This window comes from Odontomachus brunneus, unplaced genomic scaffold (assembly GCF_010583005.1).
Source record: "Odontomachus brunneus isolate Ranch 3 - 2012 unplaced genomic scaffold, Obru_v1 Obru_scaffold_026, whole genome shotgun sequence".
In the NCBI taxonomy this organism is placed as follows: Eukaryota; Metazoa; Arthropoda; class Insecta; order Hymenoptera; family Formicidae; genus Odontomachus; species Odontomachus brunneus.
The window spans coordinates 1,170,660-1,191,594 of record NW_022639476.1 but is presented as its reverse complement, the minus strand read 5'-3'; the positions used below and the strand labels follow the sequence as shown (position 1 = coordinate 1,191,594).

The window sequence follows — 20,935 nt, the reverse complement described above, 5'->3', positions numbered from 1 at the left end:
AGTTTCGACAGAAAATGTATTTCATTCAGGCAGTGAAAAATCGCCGAAAGTCCGGTATGTATCCGTCGGACAGTTCATTACCACTTTCTAAAGTTCACGGAAAGGCTGAGGAGTCGTGAATCCAACGGGACAGAAGCTTCCGGGACTTGCGGGAGTCCTTTGTTCGTCCCGCTACCGCTATGACGATATCAGCCCGATATCGGGCCTGAAAAAGATCCGGAAGCCGTGGGGCATATCGGTGCCGGCAGGCCGACGCCTGTCGTTCCTCCCCTGCCAATGAGCCGGTAGACAGCGAGGGTAATTTGAACGGCGCGTTCCAAGGGTCGGGGGTCGGTGGATGTCGCCGTCAATCACGACGGACGGCAGGCCTCGGTCGAAACAATGGCCGTGTACGCACGCGAATGAGTATTCTCGAATTCGTGTTTCTCGTTTCCCGCGCTACCTGTGGCTCGCGCTCTCTCCCACGCCACCGCTAATTATAACGAAAGCGAGCCCGATGGCGAGATTTTGCCATTACTGAAGGCGACGCGCTGCTGGCCGCGCGCTTTCACGGACGCGTCGAAGGCGTCTCACATAGCACGTCGATGATCGCGGCGGGTGCGATAATTCACTTAATCAATTAGGAAGGTACAGTCGCCGCGTCCGGAAACGTAAGGAAGCCGGCGAGCCATTGGACGGGACACGGTACATAGTGTAGTCTGTCGTGGGACAGACAGTAATTGCGAATGGTAATTGTAAACCGGAAGGGACAATAAACCAGCTGCGACAATGAAGGGGAGGCGCCCCGGGCTCCGATTACATATCCGGAATTACTTTAAGACAACATTCCCCGTTAACTCGAGATAGTTTCGCACCTCTCTCTCTCTCTCTCTCTCTCTCTCTCTCTCTCTCTCTTTCTCTGTCTCTCCCTTTCTATAGTGTACACGCTAATGTGGAAGTCATAATTGGAGATGCTTGTCTCTTCTAACTGTTTGCGAGTGAGTTTCACTCGTTTCCTGAAGCACCGAAACTTCCGGTTCTCTCGGATAAACCCGATAATATTCTCTTCTAGTATTGGTGCCGCATAATGTCAGTGTAGCGTAAAACTTCAGTGAAACGTTTGTTCGTTAAATTTGACCGAGCCGACACACGCACGTATGAATTACGCGCGAAATTCCCGAGACATCTCATAGCGAACGCTATGCCAAACTGGTTACGCCGTCAAGCGCCGTGCTCGATATTAACCGATCCGTGTTGTCTAATCAACAGTTATTCCAGATGAAGCGTCTGCCTATCCAGTTCGTAGACAGCTGTCTGTTGAAGCTGTCTACATAGATATCTATCTAATCGAACCAGTCTCTATATCGCGCATATATCTTGGCAGAAGCCACGATCGTTGACACTGATAGTTAGCTAGAACGGTAGTAATTAGAAGCGGCTATTTGCTCGCTCGGAGATCTACATTAATAATCCGAAGCCAATGCCATTTGCATAGGTAGTTCTTGGGAGTATAGCATATTGGGCTCTCCACTCGTGTTACGCATCTGATCAAAGCGTCTGACCTGGTCGATCTTGCTCGCCTCGCATCTCTCCTCGAGAGAAGAACATCCCAGACGTTCCTCTAATCATACCTTGGACACCGCCGTCTGACATCCGTCGTATGTAATCAGGAAGAAGCCGATGGGGATGAGGGAAAAGTTGCAGCATGTTTCGTCATATTAGTCATTACAGCTTCTCCTTATCCCTCTCACTCCTCTTTGGCTACCACTCGCTTATTTCCTATCACATATGGCGAAGTCAACTAAAAATCGGTGTTCAAATCCCGATTGGAGGAACTTTGGGACACTTTGATCAGGGATTCCTCTTTTGACTGCGAATTATTCCGCAATGCGTCGAAGTGGCGCGGATTCGCGCGTTTCGCGAGACGAACCGATATCTGTCCGGATGTTACACTATAAATTAACTTATCAAACGCGGGCTCTCTCTCTCTCTCCCTCTCTCTCTCTCTCTCTCTCTCTCTCTCTCTCTCTCTCTCTCTGCCTCTTTTCGTGAGTGAGTGCAATGCGATAGAACGGAAAGAAACAAAGAGGTAATCCTGTGTACGCGTTATGACGCGATATGCGTATTGTCTACAATCGCGTTAATTTCTCGGATACAATGCACAGAAATCGCATTAATTTCCCCAAGTACATGCTCATTAAACAATAACCAGGAAATGAACAGGCTTCCTGCCGCGAAATCGAAGCCAACCCATGTGCGTGCAGGAAATGCGTCTGTTGCGTGCTGGATGACCCGAGGAGAGTTCCTAATTAATACGCGATATCGCTCCAAACGGTACGCTGCGTATGTTGGGATTGACGCAAAGCGACCAACGCAAAGCGACCGACGCAAAGTGACCGACGAACGGTAACATAAACTCGTAATTGATCATTCGACTGAGAGGCTTTTCTTCCCCTTCGTATTACACCTACGCGATTTACCGTTCTAATGGCAGAGAGAATCGTTTCTCTCGTAAGCAGAATAAGTAATAATAATATAAATAATTATCATAAAAGCTTTGAAAGACGATCAAGAGTGGACGACAAAGAAAAGTTTGCAAGAGCCGAGAGCTGAAAAGTACTGAGCAAAATTTGTAAGAAAGATGCAATTTCTTTGCTGGGTTCTAACGAAATATAATTTAAAACATGCAATGTATTAATGCAAAATATGTTTAAGAAATTCTGTTTAAAGAATGTATATAATGAAATTTATGTGGAATTTCAAACATACAAAACATACTTTGCATATTTTATGTGTTATATTAAGCTACAGTACATAGAAGAAATTACATCTTTTTTACAATTTAGAAGAAATTACATCTTTTTTACAATTTTTGCAAACTAATTTCCAGCTTACACACACACACAGGCTTCTCTTATGATAATAACAACGACGATAATGAGGACAACGTCGCAAGCGCTTGCTTCAGCGTTCTTCCAGTCGCCGGCTGCGAGGATTTCGCGTCGCTGCGAGAGACATGCCATTGTCGTCCGAAAAAAGGAGCAGGGTGCAATAATAAGCATTCGTTAAGTTCTATACCATAATTAATTCCACCATCGAGACCGCCGTTTCTATTGTTCCCCTCGGGATAATTCTCTGCTGTCCCGCGGGATACAAATATATCCCGCCAGTAGTATCTCGCTGGGCTTTCGCCCGGCCGTTTCCTCGCGTTTCCCAGCGACCGCGCTTTAGAGCGCGGCTCATAGCCGTAATACACGAAACACTGTGCATACACAGTGTAGCCGTAAATTCTTTTCCGAAGGGAGATATCGAAACGCCGATAGTTTCGTGAATTACGAGCGATCGAAAGTCGAGCTACTCGCGAATTAAATTCCGAATCTTCGCGTTTGGTTTCTTCGCTACCCTCATTCATTCGTTCGACCTCGCGAGCGAGCGAGCGAGCGAGAGATTTTTATCGCACGAGAGCGGAATTTCAATTCGAAGTCCGTAGCGTGAGCTGCGAGCACATGCGGATTTAAGACGCCATCCGGTATATCCGACTGGCTTCGGCTCGTATTTGTGCGTAGCGAATAATAAAGCAGCGAGGAGGGTTATTACGGTCGTTATGACTTTTGCGTGGTGGAACGCGCGGTCCCCAGAAAGTCCTCGTATTAAAAGTCGCCGCTAACTAAAGTCATTACCGTGTCGTTGCTTGTCGCGTATTTTCATAACGTTACGGTTACGGTCTTTTAAACGCCGTTACCGTGTGTAAACGCGCTAGAAATCGTCGTCGTCGTCATTGTTGCCGTCGCCGTTCGCTCGTTAAGAAGGGTGAAGCAACGAAACAGCGAATTACTCGCGAGCATAATGGATACTTGGATGCGCTACGAGTGTTTGTTTCATCTTCATTCTTTTACGTTCAGCATCGACGACATTTTCGCCAAACACATTCACGTGGAATCGCATTGCGTGCGGTACGCAATGTAAAGTCGAGAGAATAGCAAGCGGCGCAATCGTACAAAGTTGTAAATTGTTGCGCGAAACCACGTTAGCGCCAGTTGTTTCACGGTGAAGAGCACTAGACACGGAGTCGATAAGCAAATAATCCTATAATAGACTATCAATTCGATAACGCGATAGTTGAGCGAAATTTTCGTTTTTTATCCAGTCTTTTTTTTATGTTTTCACCGATACCGGAGCACGCCACGTACGCGTCACACTGTGGGCATAAATTGAGCATTAAAGTCGATAACCGCAAAGTATCATAAACGTCACGCGTCATCCAAAGCCTCGGTGACCCAAAGCCTCACTCTGTACAAAATGCGATCAACACCCGAGCTTGCTGAGCTTTTTAAGAACGTTCACCCAAAAAAATTCCCTTTAGCGGGAATTTAGCCTCAAGAGGAACCTCTAAAATCCTCCAAAATCAAAAGGAACATGTTCTAAGTACGATATTTTTAAAGTTAGAGTTAGAATATCGTCTTTTTTTCACAGTACGAGTCTTGTTTCTAATAGAAATTCCTTTTAGCAAGAGATTCTCTCGTGACCATATATACTCTCTAAATTACAGTTAGCGTATTTTTTATTGAAATACTATACTCATAACTGATGGTTCAGTTATGAATATAACTTTGCAAACAGTAAAATCTCGCTGAAAGAATCAGTTGATAGTAGCGACTGTTGCTATTATTGATGCAGTTTGTAAACACAGGTAATGTTGCATGTAAAATATATGGAAAACGATAATTCCATCGCTAGAAACGCTGAAAGTTAGATTTAATATAGCGTATAACGAATTTGTAGTATAACGAATTTTACACCCTCCTTCCATTGGTTAAGATCAGAGAAATATAAGATGAAGCAGTGGGAGTATTTCCACTGAAAATCAGTGAACGTTTTTACTGATTCACTTGAAGAGAATAAGACAGTTCCGTTAGGAAAAAGATTATATTTTTCTGAGTGTCATTTACTTTTCATCAGCGTACATAAAATATGCGCGCATTCCCTTCATACGCGACTCCATGCAGGCGAAGGCGCGTAATTGGGATGCGCGAGATGCACGACACGCCAGCAGATAGGTGGCAGGAAAACACGAAGGGAATAAAAACGTCGACGAGACGAGACAGGAAGAGCGGAGCGACGGGTTACGGTTATGGCTGGCGGTGTCGTGTTAAAACAAACATTTCGCCCTGACCAACGCGCCGTGACGCTGTAAAATTGCGTTCGATGCGACGGCAACGGGAATGCGCCGACAATGCAGTAGCGGACAGCGGCCACGGCTACAGTGCGCGGGTGGTGGAAACAAGCCGCTGGAAACACGGTGTATTGTACGGTAACAATACGCGGCAAAATGAGCGGCCGGCTCGACCCGGCTCGACTCGGAGCGGCGCATCGAAGGATGCACCGCTTGACGTAGTTATGGTTTAAAACGCGCACCCCGGCATTTATGCGACCGCGGCCGCTCGAAACACTAGCAGAGTCGGGTCAATTATTTTCAATGGTTGAATCGGAGGAAACCAGGAAGGTGTACACAAGAGCGCTGTGATTGCGGAAGAAACTCACGGCGAGTCTTCTCTCCATCTTCTTCCGTCGCTCGGGTTTATATACGCGACGATACGTAGCGGGTTTTCCATAGAGAGGACGAGAGAGAGAGAGAGAGAGAGAGAGAGACGCGATCTTCTTATTTGTGTGAGATTCGTATTTATAGAGAAGAACTATAGATAGGATATTTATTTACTTTCAACGATTCTAATTGCCTTTCTGGAAATTGGGTTTTTCAATAACCGACCGCTACTGCACGCCGTTGTTTCTCTCGCGGGGTTTGCGACCGCGGTGAAATCTATATCCATGTAACCTATATTTCAAAAGCCGAAGTATCCCGTATATATGTGCCGTCCAGATTGACAAACAAATAAATGGACAGTAACTTGATACTTGTGTAAAATTGGTTTGATACCAAAAGTAGGTGAATTAAAGAGACAGAGAGATGAGTAAGATCAGACGCATACAATGCGTAGTGCAAAATCAAATGAGATCAAGAATACTTCGCTAACTCTTATGATCCTTAGCCTAAAAATGCGCGGTGCTGTTGGGCAATTAACATCACACGATCCGCAATGTACTGACAAATATCCAAATAGCGAACGGCAAATTAGAAGTTGATGCGAAATTACAGAATATAAGTTTACGCCGGTAGAATACAAAGTTTCCTTTTAAGATAGCGTTTGCAGAATGCAAATCCGCGAGCATCATCGCGCTATAGTTTCCCCTTGGCGTACTCTCGCTGCTCAAAGTTCTGTTGATATTGGGAATTACAACCCAATGCGTTATAGCGCAGAGTTTGAATTTCTGCAAGATACACTGCGCGAAATTCCTAGCTCGACCGTTTCCACCTCAAAGCGACGTGAAAGAAGCAATATTACCGCTAAGAATCGCAAATATGGGAATACGAATTCAGCGAAGCGAGAGAGTTATTGCCGGCTCGGGGTGCACGTAACCCGTGTAAATTAGACGATATTAATGGTCGATTTATTTACAAGCGTTTCGCCGTGTCGTCTTCGCGTGCTACCGCGATAATTTCGCGAGGACACCGCTATAAATTACTTTTCTCCGCCAGACAGGCGACTGAAATAAAAATCTCTATAAGGACTCTTCCAACGAAGTTCATACCCAAAAGTTTAATATTTAACGTTCGCATGCCGCAAAATGGAATATATTAATATATTATTTATTTGCACCAGATATTTTTTCACATTCTTCTTGTCTCTAAATATTAATATTTAAGCTATCAAATATAATAAATATATATACATGTAAAATAAGAAATATATATATTTTATTTCTTGAAACTCTAAATATCATTAAAACTAAATATTCGTATTTAAAGACTAAAACGATAAAAAAATCCAGGATTAGATACATGTATGTGATACTTTTATTTTAAATCGTTTCTGAAATATTCGCAACTGTCTATTCGTACGAAGAAGTTAACTTGCCAAATAAAAGGCTGAGTGTCTGTAAAGCGATTAGTTTAAGCTGTGTACCATTAAAACTCTTCTGTTTGTGTGAGTTCTGCTGGCTGGTTAGATGTGTATACGTGTGTCTGTTTGCCAATAATTGTAAAACAACATGTACGAAGTTTGGCACATTTCACGTTTCGCCGTTGCAACGGCGATATTTTCCCAACAACTGAATAAATTATTTCGTTTTGGAGTGCGACGCGAAACCTTCCGGGAGATTGAAGAACTTTCTCCCGAGTCCTTAAATAACGTTTCTCGCAGCGGGAATATCTTATACATCCTGCTATCGCAGGACTAACGACGAGGGCGACGCCACGGGGTCGGGCAGGTCAGCTCGTACGGGACGGGCATGCATTTTGCAGGATTTTATGTCACAATAAAATAAATTAAAACCCATCGCTGCCTGTGCTATCCTCTCGTGTACCGAGTGAACCAAGAACGTTCCATGCTACAGGTTGTCTCAAAGTTAAACATTTAAACTGCTTTTATGGAGATGACAGAGATACCCCCCAACGTTCTCGACAGCTCTTAGCTTTTAATCTCGGTTAATCCGAAAATACTGCGTAATTGAAATTCGTTTGCTATTTAACACGCACCTGAAATTACGCACGTTTGTGTACTACATGGCGAAAGCTGCTTCTGTTGCTATATCCACATATTCTGAGACAAACTTTATGGGACTCCAAGTAGGTATGGCATTAAAAATTGTATTTATCGATACCAGTGGCGTAGCCGGGGGGGCTGAAGGAGCTGCAGCCCCTCCCTCGAAATTAATTTTCTGGGTTACGCTAAGTGTGAAAAAAATTTTTTTAAATGACCTTTTTTTTGATTGTCAAAAATAAAAAGTACAGCCCTCCCCCCCGAAACTTTTTTCTGGCTACCAAGTTTTCTTGTGACACGTAAAATGTTCAGTCAGTCCTTATACATATCCTCATACATATAATTGCCTCAACCAAAGTAATGTAGCTGTCTCTCTATTATGGTCTGCGGAACAAATTACTATGGTTGAGAGATCCGTAGAGTCTAGTTACGCCGTGCATTCACTGAAAGTGCCGCTCAAACACAACGTACGGACAGGCGGCAAAGAGAAGGCTAATATACTGGCTTCTAAAGCACTATGATTACTGCAATCATCTTGTATGCATGAACGAAAAGTAACATTAATATTTTGTTACGGCAACTATATTTAGGCAAGTGATATCCTCGGCGCTTTCTCCGTGTACAGTCTCTCCCAGCGGAACGGAAGACTCAACGGTAATGTGAGACGACCGTCGGACAGCGGTATCCGGAAGGCTGAAAGCGTAATCCTTGGCGCGCGGCGACACGCCACGTCGATCGATACGTTTCATTCGCTCGGTATTCTCCGCGAAAAAAAATGGCACGTATCAGCCGCGCGTGGCGCTTTTGAAGCGCTGTGTACAAAGCCGGCGGAAAGTTTCGCTTTGCATATGCAGCTCCGGTGTGTACGGTAAACAGGGACGCGTCACGTCGGATTTTATCCCGCGCCATGTCCTTTCGGGCTGTCCGTCGCGTTTTGTGTCCGACTCGGTTCCGCGTTGCATTCTTGCTCGCTCACTCGCTCGCCCGCGATCTCTGCAGGCGCTTGTTGCGCGTGTCGTAAAGCGCCGGGCCGGTCAAAGTGTCGGAAGTGCATTGTGCGAGACGGACGTGTCGGTCCGTTCCGTTGCAGCTTCTCCGTCCGGTTGCTTCGACGGGAGGAGCGAGCGAAACAGAGAAATAAAAACGCTTGCATTCGCATCGCGGATGCGCCGGTCGTTAGTACGTCAGACTGTTTGTTTCAGGGACGGGCTCGTTAATAATTTTTACGTAATTATCATACGGGGCGGGATGGTTTCTGCTTCAACGTCGATTTCGTGTTTCGCACGACAAACGATTCGTGATCTCGATTTGTAAAACGATTAAGTCTTTTAACGGTGCTCGTAACGCTCCGCTACTTTCGGCGAGAGTTTTTCATGTCCCGTCTCACGGATACGTTTCGCGTCGCAAACGGTAACAAGCGGCAATCCCCTTCTTGTTTCCCAGTAACTCCTTGTTCACGTCTAAGGACGGTGACATTAAGGAAGACGGAAGGCGATTTACGTCAGTACAGGGCGCTACAAACATATCCGCCAGACCGACCAAATTGCCGCTCATTGTTGCAGCGCGCACCCAAGACGCTTATTTCGAACAATAACTCGCCGAGGACACTTTGAAAGCAGAACGTTTTGTTTAAACAGATTATCGCGCATGGTCGATACGCGAGATACGGATCGGTTGATTCAACAAAGCTATTACTTGTCGGGCAAATCTGAGTCAGCAAATTTTTTTTTAGGAAGCTTTAAAAAAATTACTCTCAACAAACGAGGAGGAAATACTTTGGTTTGTTTCACAGAGACTCGGGCGACTTGAAGAGGATTCTATAGTAAAAATTATTAGAGAATTTTGCAACTGAGGGACAGATTGATATTCTGCAATAACTGTCGTTTCATTTCATGTGTGCTACTTATATTTTAGGGATTAAAATGCGCCACAAAAAAAATTTATTATGTTTCTCAACAAGATAAACCGTGTTGATAATTTATAATTTTGCTTACTGGAACATAGCACAATTCAACAAAATTTTTACAGAAGAAAAACTGGTAATATTCTCTCCGCGTATTAATGGTTATTACTCGTCTCTCAAGCAAGATATTCGTATTAATATCAAGTTATTACTTGAAATTTATCTCAAGTGAGATACTCATATTTGAATTCAAAGTTTGGTGAGAGTTTTCTAGTTGAATCGCGATTATAGGTATGTGCATCGCGCGTGTGATAATTCAACTGAAACACTTGAATCTAACTCTGAAGAAAAATCTGAGTATCTCAGACAAGTTTCAAGTGACGACTATTAATACGGGCCTCAGAGTTGGATGAGTTTTTCAGTTGAATCACGATTACAGATATAAATGTAGTATATATCATGATTCAGTTGGAAAACTTGGATCTAACTCCAAGTAAAAATCTCAGCATCTCTCATGAGACAAGTTTCAAATGACAACTATTAATAACGAGCCCTTAGTTACTCTCTAAATTTCTTGAAGTAGAATCTCACTGAAAATGAGTGAAAAGCGGCAATATTTTTCACTCGAATAGTGAAAAAAATTGCCATTAAAAATCGCAAGAGTGAATATTTCACTCGAGCTTAGAGTGGATTCTGACTGCACATGAGCGAATGTTTCAACTAACTAGAATTTATCCCTGTGACAGTGGTATACATCATATTCGCTCTTCAATTTCAAGCGCAAATATTCACTCGATTCAGAGTGAAGAATCCATTCTGTATAAATTGAAAATCACTCGAATTCAAGTGACTTGATAGTCACTCTCTTTTCGAATAAAATTTCATCCCAAGAAATTTCCCAAGGTACTGTAAGGTAGACGATTTATTTTCTCTATATTATAACGTTAAATTCGCTGACGTAAATTTCCTCAGTACGCGTGATACGAATTTACGATCGAACTACATCCGATACGGCGCGGAGGAAGACGACGATCGGTTACTCGAGAGTTTCATAGCCGCAAAATTAGTTCAACACCGTGCGTCGTTAGAAACAATTAAACCATATTAACAGCCCAACCTCGTGCGTATCGTACGGCTCCCCTATCGATGTTCAGCAAATAGTAATGGGTTACAGAATGAGAAACTACACCGGTGCGAATTGGTACGCTGTATGCTTTAGGTCTGTCATGCATCCATTTTGGTTTATCCGGGGAGACATCCTCGGGGACAACTAAGTAACGATTATCTGGAGCTAGCAGTAGGTACGAGGTAGCATCCGCCGCCCGGGCTACGCTGCACCGGGCACGACCGGCGAAAACGGTGACTCGTGAATCGTTATCCGAAAGCTCGGGAGCTGCGAGCTACTACGGCTAGGTGCAAGCAGCAGGCACGCTGCAGAGATCTGCAGCACTCGGTTAGACTGCGCTAATCCCGCTCGCATTAATAGGGTCTTTATTTCTCGCTGACGATGCGCTCGTAGCTCGATAAACTGACTCGCCATGGTTCCCGCAGCTGCAGCGCCACCACCGCCACCACCATGACCACCACCACCGTTATGATCATCGTCCTGCTAAATCATACACCGCGATCATTGGCGAAGCGCGCAAGCTGCAACTCGCGAGAAATTTGTCGAGCTACAGCGAAATCGACAATGATGATGAAACGCTCGCTGCGCTTTTTCCCCTTCAGCAAGTGATTTTTACTCTTTCGCGCTCGACCAGTGTCGAGGCGCACAATGTCGCGATCCATATTAACGGGATTCCTCCCGCGTGGCGACCGCGACGAAACGCCGTTGTGTTCAATATCGATGGCGCTGAGGGCCGTTAATTCTATCGAAACGCGGGAAATTAATAGCTGAGCCTGCGGGAAGCGTCGAGATGCCCCGGGATTATTATTCGCGCGGAATACTTCGTGAACGCGATATATTTCAGTAATGACAATTTTGGTATTCCGCCGCGTTCCGCCACGCTTTATTTCCTTTTATGAAAGGCCAATGGCTAGGAAGAGCGAGAGAGAGAGAGAGAGAGAGAGAGAGAGAGAGAGAGAGAAGGGGAAAGAGAGAGAGAGAGAGCTCGACGCGAACGCGAGTGAGCTGAAACTTTGAATTAAGCCGCAAAAATACCCGCGCTCTCTTCTTCGAGCTCTTTTTCTCCTCCGCTCTTAATACGTGCATGGACTATCACCGGCAATGCGGAGAGCGGTGCGTTATGAAATTGGCGTGGATGTACTTCGCGGGTGCAGGTGTTAAATTACACGTCCGGCCAACTCATTGGGATGCACTCTTTGCGATTTTGTCAGTTTCCGGACGAGAGGACTTTCCGTGACGTCTGCGAAAAAGACGCGCATAATTATAGCAAGCACACTGACCCGATAGAGGATGAGATAAGAGAGAAAGAGAGAGAGAAAGAGAGAGAAGGGAGAGGGGGGAGGATAAAGCCACGAAGGTGCAGTTTGGGTAGTCCCTGTTTGGGCGAATGTTTGCACGCGTGTTTCAAACGCGCGTAAGCGTGTACGTTTGCTCAGCCGCGAATTTATGGCGCCGACGTCATGAGGACGCGCTTTCCGTATCAATGCAACTGCAGCTCTGCACACTGCAGCCTGGAACGTCATAATCCAAGATAAGCATTGCGGAGAAAAAGGAAAGAGAAGAAAGGAAACACTGAGGATATCACTTGGCTAAATATGGTTGCCGCAACAAAATATTCATGTTATTTATCGGCTATATATGCAAAAGAGTTGTGGAAGCCGTAGTGCTCTGAAAGTGGTACATTGGCCTTCTTTGCTGCCTATCCATACATGTTTAAGCGGAACTTTCAGTATTCTAAGATATACCGAGAGAGAACAAATACCTAAAAGGAAAAGTAGTAAATATTTATTTAATGAACATTAATAACATAAATATTTTTACGTAAATCTAAATTCTCTAATTTAAATAGAATAAAGTTGCTTTCGTAGGGTTTCCTTAAGAAATGTAAATTCTTTTATTCGAAAAATCTTTTATATTAGTACAAGTACATATCTTGTATTAGTGTACCCGCCGAATAAATATTTACTATTTAATTACTATTAGATATTTCTTCTCTCAGCGCAGAAGTACCAATTCCCGGATACGTCCCTAGTTCTGAACGTTCTTATCGTTTTGATTTTTAACGCTTTGCAGCATAGTGACATACTCATATATGGATATGCTAATTGAACATTATATATCACATAAGAACCGTGGCTGTGAAAACTGCATAGATGGGCATACAGCAGCAGCAATATTTCACGCAATATCTATTTAACTTCAATTCACATGAATCTTTCTTCTAACCAAAGAAATATGATCGCGGTCGCAGCAGCCATAACGGTTTCCTCCGTGAAGAGAAGATACAATAATACGATGCATTACAGCGCGCTGTATCGCAGCAGAAGCCGAGCACGGCGGATGCGACTGAGGATCTCGTTAGATCGTTTCCCACGGCGTTTATAGTCCATCGCTGTAAGCCAAGCGAACGAAAGAAACAGGTCGCACGACTAAAAGTCCGGAAACGCGTACGGCGAAGTTCACGATGAAGTAACGAGCGGAAAAGTCGTGCAAACAAGTGGCGCTCTGGATTCTCAGTGAATGAGAAATACGAGCAATCAGCTGTTCTCGAAGAGAGATCAGTACGCGCGCGACGCGAGCGAGAGTTTCCCTCGGGAGGGAAAAGGGCGGAAATACAAATGCGCCGAAAGTTCGCTCGTCGGATCTTCCGCTTGACGTCGTAGCGGCGGCGCAGCTCTTCTTATTACTTCACTCCTTGCTTTACCCTCGCCGCCACCGCTTGCAGCGTCTCGAGAGTCCGCGAGCTTTCCGCCCCGAAGTCATCAGCTACCTGTATGCGCGCGAAAAACTCTCGAAGCAAGTCGAGCGAGCGAGCGAGCGAGCCGCACTCTCTCGTTTCGTTCTCGTGTGACAAATCACCTGTCCCGAGGAGCGCGTTTCCGCTTGACGCCGAAGCGCGGCGAAAGGTGAAATTGCAGCGAGCGCAAAAACACATCGGGTTCGCGCGCGGGGCAACCGGGGAATTGTGCGCTATCTTTCGGTGAATTTCGCACGCGAAGCAATTCGCGGTTCCTTCCAGGCAACGGGAAAGTCGTTTACCAAATTACGCCTCGTTTACTCGTGGCCTCGATGATATAACGGTCGATAATGATAACGAAAAGTATTGCTAATTAATATAAACCGCGCACAACGCGTCGACAATCGATAGATACAGAACGATCTCGTGCAACGTATAGCTCTTTGTGAAAACTTAACAGTCTTTCCTTAACGCAAGAGTCGATGTTTATGACGACCTGACAGTTTTCAACGTATCTTAAATTGAATTTCTGTTGAAGTACTTGGAATAAAGTCAAATGGTAGTTGGAATGAAGTACTTGAAATGAAAATCATTTTGTCTCTCGTTTGATCGTTCGAAGATTAATTCGCAAGAATTTCTGTTCTTTCTGTTAATATCTTGGGAATTATTGATGCAAATAATATTCACAAACTGTGTAGGCGCGCAACACTGAGCAGTTAATGTATTTCCAGTTACATCTCTCTATTGTTAACGGTGCGCTTGTTCATTTGCTTCGCGGCGCCAAAGACGGTATATTCCGAGGAAATCCTCGTCCGCGTCGAAAAAACGTTCCTCAGGGGGAAACTGAATGAACCGCGGAATACTCCGCGCAGATACTCCTGCAGTCTCCCAGGAATCCTCAACAAGACGCAACAATAGGAGCGTAATAATAAATAGGACCGTATGGAAACGCAACAATGGCGGCATAACAATAAATAGAACGTGATGGAAAGATAGGAATGAGCTAGGACGTGCAATAATTTCGAATCATCGCCATGCCGACGCGCGGAATACGAGACGCGAGTGGAATCGTTCGTGCGGGAAATTTGGTGAAAAATATGACATCTCACTCGCAGCCCCGTCGATTCTCTCGAGGTACTTTTGCGTCGGGGACATGTTACGTGCACGAAAACTCTTTCGTTAATATCGAGTTGTGATATCGTCGCGATAAAAACGACACTCATGGCGATGTCATTAATTAGATTCAGCAAATTCAGAGTTTGTAAACCCGGAGCGAGCTTCACTTTTCAGCTGAGCAAATTTGAGAGTGCAACTCGCGACTATAGACCGGACAACCTGAAAAAGATTTCAACGGTAGATTTTTATTTCGTGTCTATCATCGAATCGGAAATGGACTAAAATTGGAGACTCCACAATCGAGGGACACAAATGCATACTCGAACGAGCATTATTCTGCGTGACTCTCGATGAACGGATGTCATTCGCCCGGAGTGTCTCTATTTACGAGTGCCAGAGCTCGCAATCAAAATTATATCGCTTAGATTCTCCGGTTACAGGAGCCTAATGAACATTTCAACAGGCGCCAGCTGACGCCGCGGAGGTGGGCTATTAATTATTTATCTGGCGTTTGTTGAAATTCAATAGCATCGACGAAATACGGCTCTAGCGACGTGCTAGTCGACTCGCGGAAGGCATCGAACATTCTCAGGAAATGGAACTTAGTTCGAAACAATTCGCAATCCCCGCGATGGAATCGCGAGGGGGCGGATGAGGAGGGGTGGAGGTCGTGGCTCGTGTTAAACTGGAAATAGTGGCTCGGCAATGTCTGCGGACGAATTGGCACGAATCCAACGGATTCACATCGCGCTCTACACGACGAAATCCGAAGTCAACTATACGTTAATCTTCTGCCAGCGCGCTTTTCATTTTCCACTCTGCCTCCTCCTCTTCCCTCCTCCTCTCCGAGAGAGATTCATCTCCGCTTTCACATCGACTGTTTCGTATTTTTATTGGCAGTATCTCTCTTCTCATCTTGAAACATTTTTTTTAGAAATTTTAACTCAAAGTTTCTCGCCGTGTGATGCGAGAGAAAGAAAAGGGAGTTTCTAATGTCGCGTTTGTAAAATGTGTGTTTTGCGTCCAGCAAGCTCGCGCTGAGAGCAGTAATAAACAGTTAATCGGATTCTTTTCGAAAAGTTGTTCGTAAACAAAGACGCCTCGTGTCGCTGGGAGCTGGAAGTCCTTATAAATTTCGGAATCGAATTTGGCGGCCTTTCAAGAAGTTGATTACACGACAACTGTGCGAACGGCGAACTGCGAGGTCACTTCCGTCCTCCTCTGCTTCTTGATTCCTCTTGAAAATCAAAGTTTTCGACTCCTCCTCGCATTTACCATTTCCGCGAAGCGTTAATACAGAATGAAACAAAAGTGTTCTTATACCGTGGATTTTTGTTGAAAAGGTGGCTGGACGTATCGCTCGACGTGGAAATTTTCGCACGACGTATCTCCAATAAGAAACCTAGTTGGAATTTAATTCTTCGAAGTGCCTGTGCGACAAGCAGCGTTTTCGCGCCGAAACTAGGGGAAATCTGCAAGGATCTTCGAGACGAGGCGGAAGCACCGTTCCGCCGAGCGCCTCGGCGAAGTTCCTTCGTCGCGCGCGATGACGACGATCGATCCAGATCTTGGGCCCGGCGCGGAATGCTCGCGGAAGAATCGCACGATTATTTCGCATAAACGGGGAACTGCTCGAGAGGATTAAAGGCGCGCTGCTGATCTCGCGGCCGGGCAGGTTAGTTCGAGTCCCGCGCGATCGCGGCCATCGCGGCGATAATTTATTTCCGACGAGGACGACGACGGAAGCAGGGCCACGATTTCTGGCGAGTGCGTCGGAACGGCGGCAGTTTCGGTGGATCGAAATTGGCGTAGGTCCAGGGCTGGATTCGCCGCGCGACACGACGCCCAGCGTCGTTTCGGTGCCTACGAAAAAGCGAGCGGACTCTTTTAAGCTCCTCCGCTCTCCACGCTCCACGGCCATCACGATCCATCTCCGCTTCTGCCCGCGGGCGTCCTCGAGTGCGTTGTGTCGAGGACTCTAAATGGAATTGGCGGTGCGCCAGTGAATACCCGCGCCTCGGCGAAATGGGATTTTTCGTTCGGCACGCACGAGATACGTTTACGCCTCTCGTCGTTTCCTCCGAGCGATTCGCGCGCGAGATCGTTTGTTCGCGAGACGATCTTCTCGTCCCGAGGCGGCCACTCGAGTCGCACGGCCCGACCGCGAGATCTTTCCCGACTTCTCTCTTCCTCCCCCTCCTCCCCCCTTCTATCCTCTCTCCAAGAGGCGTAAGTGAAGTAAAATTCGCCTCGAATACGATTAATATGTAACGAGCCCATCGAGTCGCGTATATATATGCGATTCGAGGGAGTCTAAGATGGTACTCAGAGTTCAATCTTTAAGATCGATATTTAAGATCGTCGTAAGTTTGTCTTAAGCTCTGCGCTCTCCACAGATGTGGTCCTCACAGCATCTAAAGATGAACGATCTCAAATCTTTACTCCCTTAATTTCTTGGAGCGAATTTCTCTAAAAACGAGTGAAAATTTGGCCACTTCATTTTTTGGCTGTCACTTTAAACTCGGAGCAAAGATTTAGACAGTAAGATCAGACTCTAAATACAGTGTATCTCTAATCTCTCGGAATGTATACTTATTGAGACGTCTCAGGGAAAGACGTCAAAAGCGTAAGTCGAATTGTTGACGTGTCATAATCTGACACTTACCGCCGTGCACCTCGCACACCAGGAACAAGTCGGCCCCTTCCGGATAAGCTTCAAGAAGTTTGCTCATGTCCCGTTTCTTCGCGTCATAGATTATCGGCTTCGCCGGTGGCACTGTAGGCAGAAAACCAAGACACATGAGAAAGATGTCGCGCTCATATAAAAGCACACAACTCATTTTTCTAATGTCCGATAATACCGTGTTTGTCACGTTACATTTCAATATCATGTATCTACTTTTAGTATGCGTTCATTTGATTATATTATATATAAACAAATTTAGCGCAGAGGTCCAGATTAAAAGTAAATTAAATATTTAATGGACACATTCTCTCAATGTAGCAAATAACAAAAAATAAAATATTCGTAAGCGTAATCACTCAAATGAACGTTTCGCTTCCCGTGTGTCGCTCTTTCGTTTTGCGGAGAAGAAAATTCGTACGTATTTTTTATCATTAACCATCAATAAAAAAAAAGGTACTTCCACGCGGAAGCGAGTGGTACACATTTCGACCCTCGTACATAACCCCGGGCTGCTATAATAGGCGGAACGAGGACCAATGGGAAAAGAGAGAAGAACGGGTGGCGCAGAGTCTTCATCTGACTGACGTCGCCAGGAATCCCCCGCTTGCTTTCATCGCCCGGCCGATACAGCCGAGGTAAACGCAAACAAGCCGACGCGACAGTCTCGTCCCGATATGTCGCCCGGATGTCAGATGGAAATTGCCTTCGGCTATTGTCGCAACGACGCTACTCGACGTGCGCGCGCGCGCTCTCTCTCTCCATTCATTCGTGTGTCCTCTCTTCCCTTCGGGCGAGTGCGGTAAAAGCGAGAAAAGATCGCGGTGCGACGCGACGCGAAGCCGCGAAGAGGGTTTTCGTAGGAAGGCAAACTCGATAAGCGAGCTCGATAAGTGCAGGACCGGTTTCGACGGTGACGGCGTTGCGGGCTTTACTCGGCATCGTGGAGACACGTGCGCCAGTATATCGCGCGTTCTCACTCTCTCTCACCTCCTCGTGACTATCCGCGGGGGTAGTTGTAAGCCACGCTGGGCTTGACTCTGCTGCAAAACGAGCCGGAGCAAGCCGGAAGCCCGTGAAGTGTTTATGTACGCGCCGATATTTCCGCGACGTGTTCAGCAAATGCAAACCATGAAGGTATGCGTTTGAAGCTAAAAAGCGGCACGTGATAGAACACGAGAATGAACGAGAACGCACCGCGAATCAGTGTTGCATCTAATCGACAAAAATTATCTTTGACTAAAAGATAATCGGCAAATCTCTACAATAAAAATTATATAACCAATCATCATATATAAAATCGTGAACAATTTAATCGATTAATGAAGTTAATGGTTAACAAGTTTACAATCAGTTATGTGGAAGTTTGACTAATAATTAACGTTATCAATCGGTGAAAATACTTGTGTGATTTTATATATGACGACTGATTAATTTTGATGATTGATTTCCCGATTATTTTAGTCAAGAAAATATTTAATCGATTTATTTCTCAACCTGATCGAGTTTCACTTTGCAGTCAGATCGACTTTTTGGTAATTAAGAGCAGCATTTGATATTTATCGAAGAAATTTCTTTTTTACTAAAATAAGCACAAATAATTTCATCGGTCGATGAAATTAATTATTAATCAGACTTTAATGTGATTGATCATATCCTGATTAGTAACACCCGAAAAAAATAATCTCGTACTTTGTGGGGTACATTTACATATAATTTCAAGAGGAGATTTTTCTAAAATTAAAAAAGAAATACTCTCAGCGTACAATATTATTCCCCCTTATTAAAAGAAAAATACTCTTTCGTTAAAAAATTTTGCTTAGAATATGGGATCACAGGAACCTTTCGCTCATTATCATTATCATGTCGCGGAGTGGATCAATTAAAATTAGCTCGACTCCATTAAGGATCTCTCGCTGCACGTGCAAGACGCGAGGAGATATCGCGCCCGGGCGGCGACCGCGATTAAATTAGCGCGACGTGGGGAAAGAATTCGATAATCGGTATTCGAATAATTGGCGTCTCCGGCGTGCGATACGATCGCCGTGGGCGGAATCGATATGCCGAGGAGTACGAATTTCCCGGGGAAGTTCTCCGTAGGAGCGCTGTGGCACCCGCGGGATTCCGCAGACGGACGTCGTAATCTCGACGGAGATTACACCGAGGACGGCGCAGGGCGGCGCGCAGAGCCAACGCGAGGCGACGCTTTAGTGGCGCTAATACCCGGCATTCATGGTCTTTTATAGCGGCGTTTATCCCTCGAAAAGATATCCGTCGGTCGTCCCGGGACGACGACGTTGTCGTCGCCTCTCCCGCCCGTTCGCCATTGTTACGCTGACAATCGACTCCGCTCGCTCGCGAAAAAGCCGAAAGACGTCGCGCGGACGTGAGTCGCGTCTGATCCGAGACGCGCTCTCCTCTCTTCCGACGAGGAGCGATTCCCACCCTACCGAAATATCGTCTCCGCATTCTCTATTTCGAGCGACCGTCCTCTTATCGTGCCGCATCCGTTATTTACGGTCCTCTTCGCCGCCGAATCCTCGTGATTCGACATCTCGATTCACTGGCCGGCTAGCTGGCTGGCCGCTGGCAGTGCTGCATACCGATCGAGGCCGGGCGAATAATTAAGTAACAGAGCGAACGAGCGAGCCAAGTGACGCTCCGCGTATTGTCCGCAATTAACTTTTACAGATCGGCAATTAATAATCCATCGTGTATACTACACCGTTTACACACACACACACACACACACACATATATATATATACACATCTTGCTATCCCCGCGCGGGGTATCATGTGTAAAACCGGTATCAGTATTAATTAACAATAACTTTGCGCTAGCTTTCTACGGTTAATTACGAAATAAATCGCTGTCACCGACACTAATCTCATGAATATTCAGTTGAGCGAGACACTATAGCGATGTACGATATTATCATATTATCATTATTCTAACGCGCGCGCATTACCGACATAATCGACCGACTACAAGTGGACCGATTAAAAAGGCGATCGCGATCGTAGTCGGGATGCCATCGAGACCAGGAAGATGCGGAAGCAGCCGATTGTACCTATCGCAGTGGCGAGCTTTTTTCTCATCCCCCAGAGCGCGCTTCTCCCTCGGGTAGAAGAGCGCTCGTTAATCTTCCATTCACCCTCCAGCCGAGTTTTACATATTTATTGCAGTCTCCGTATGTGCAACGGCTGTTTTGCTATTCGGTCCGTTACGTCGTCGAGCTCGCGGCATCGACAACCCCCGCCGCCTCACTGTTCCAAAACCAAAGTCCAAAGTCGTGCCACGGCGCTCCGTAGAAAGCCGGGGGAGAGCTAGCCCTCTCATCCTCCGTGTTCGGCGGCCCTCCTCACGTTTCCGCTGGTGGATATGATTCGCGGGATTTTCGCATCTCTTCCTACGTTGGATCGTCATGGCTGCTCACGTAGGTGGAGGATAAGCCGCCGATCCGCACCCGCGAATCCCGTACTCGCTGCGTCTCCCGCGGAATTTTGCGTGAGGGATGGACAGAGAGAGAGAGGGAGAGAGAGAGAGAGAGACAGAGAGAGAGAGACCGCGAGACTATACGGAGTTAACATATGCGGGCCTCGACGCGGCTTTCGGCAGGAACTTTTGCAGAAATTCCACCGTGTACGGAGCACAGGAGCCGCGGGAATACCCGCCGCCGTCTTGTCGCTGTCTTGTCGACGGCGGGTTACAAATGAGAGACACGAGATGTGACACCGTCCGAGAGTGCTACTTAAGGCAAAAGTACCGATGTCGGGACACTGATAACATT

General features: G+C 45.8%; 2 protein-coding genes across 5 annotated transcripts in view; one reads left to right on the top strand and one right to left on the bottom strand.

Annotated features, from left to right (window-relative positions):
• The window catches only part of LOC116842719, a 294,323-nt gene that overhangs the window by 126,048 nt on the left and 147,340 nt on the right, over window positions 1–20,935 (top strand). The window lies entirely within an intron of this gene.
• The window catches only part of LOC116842632 (hemicentin-1-like), a 287,444-nt gene that overhangs the window by 121,588 nt on the left and 144,921 nt on the right, over window positions 1–20,935 (bottom strand). For all 4 annotated transcript variants that reach the window (XM_032812102.1, XM_032812103.1, XM_032812101.1 and 1 more), the window contains one exon: window positions 17,125–17,235. In XM_032812102.1, the coding sequence (XP_032667993.1) occupies window positions 17,125–17,235 (111 nt within the window). The remainder of the gene's footprint in view (window positions 1–17,124; window positions 17,236–20,935) is intronic.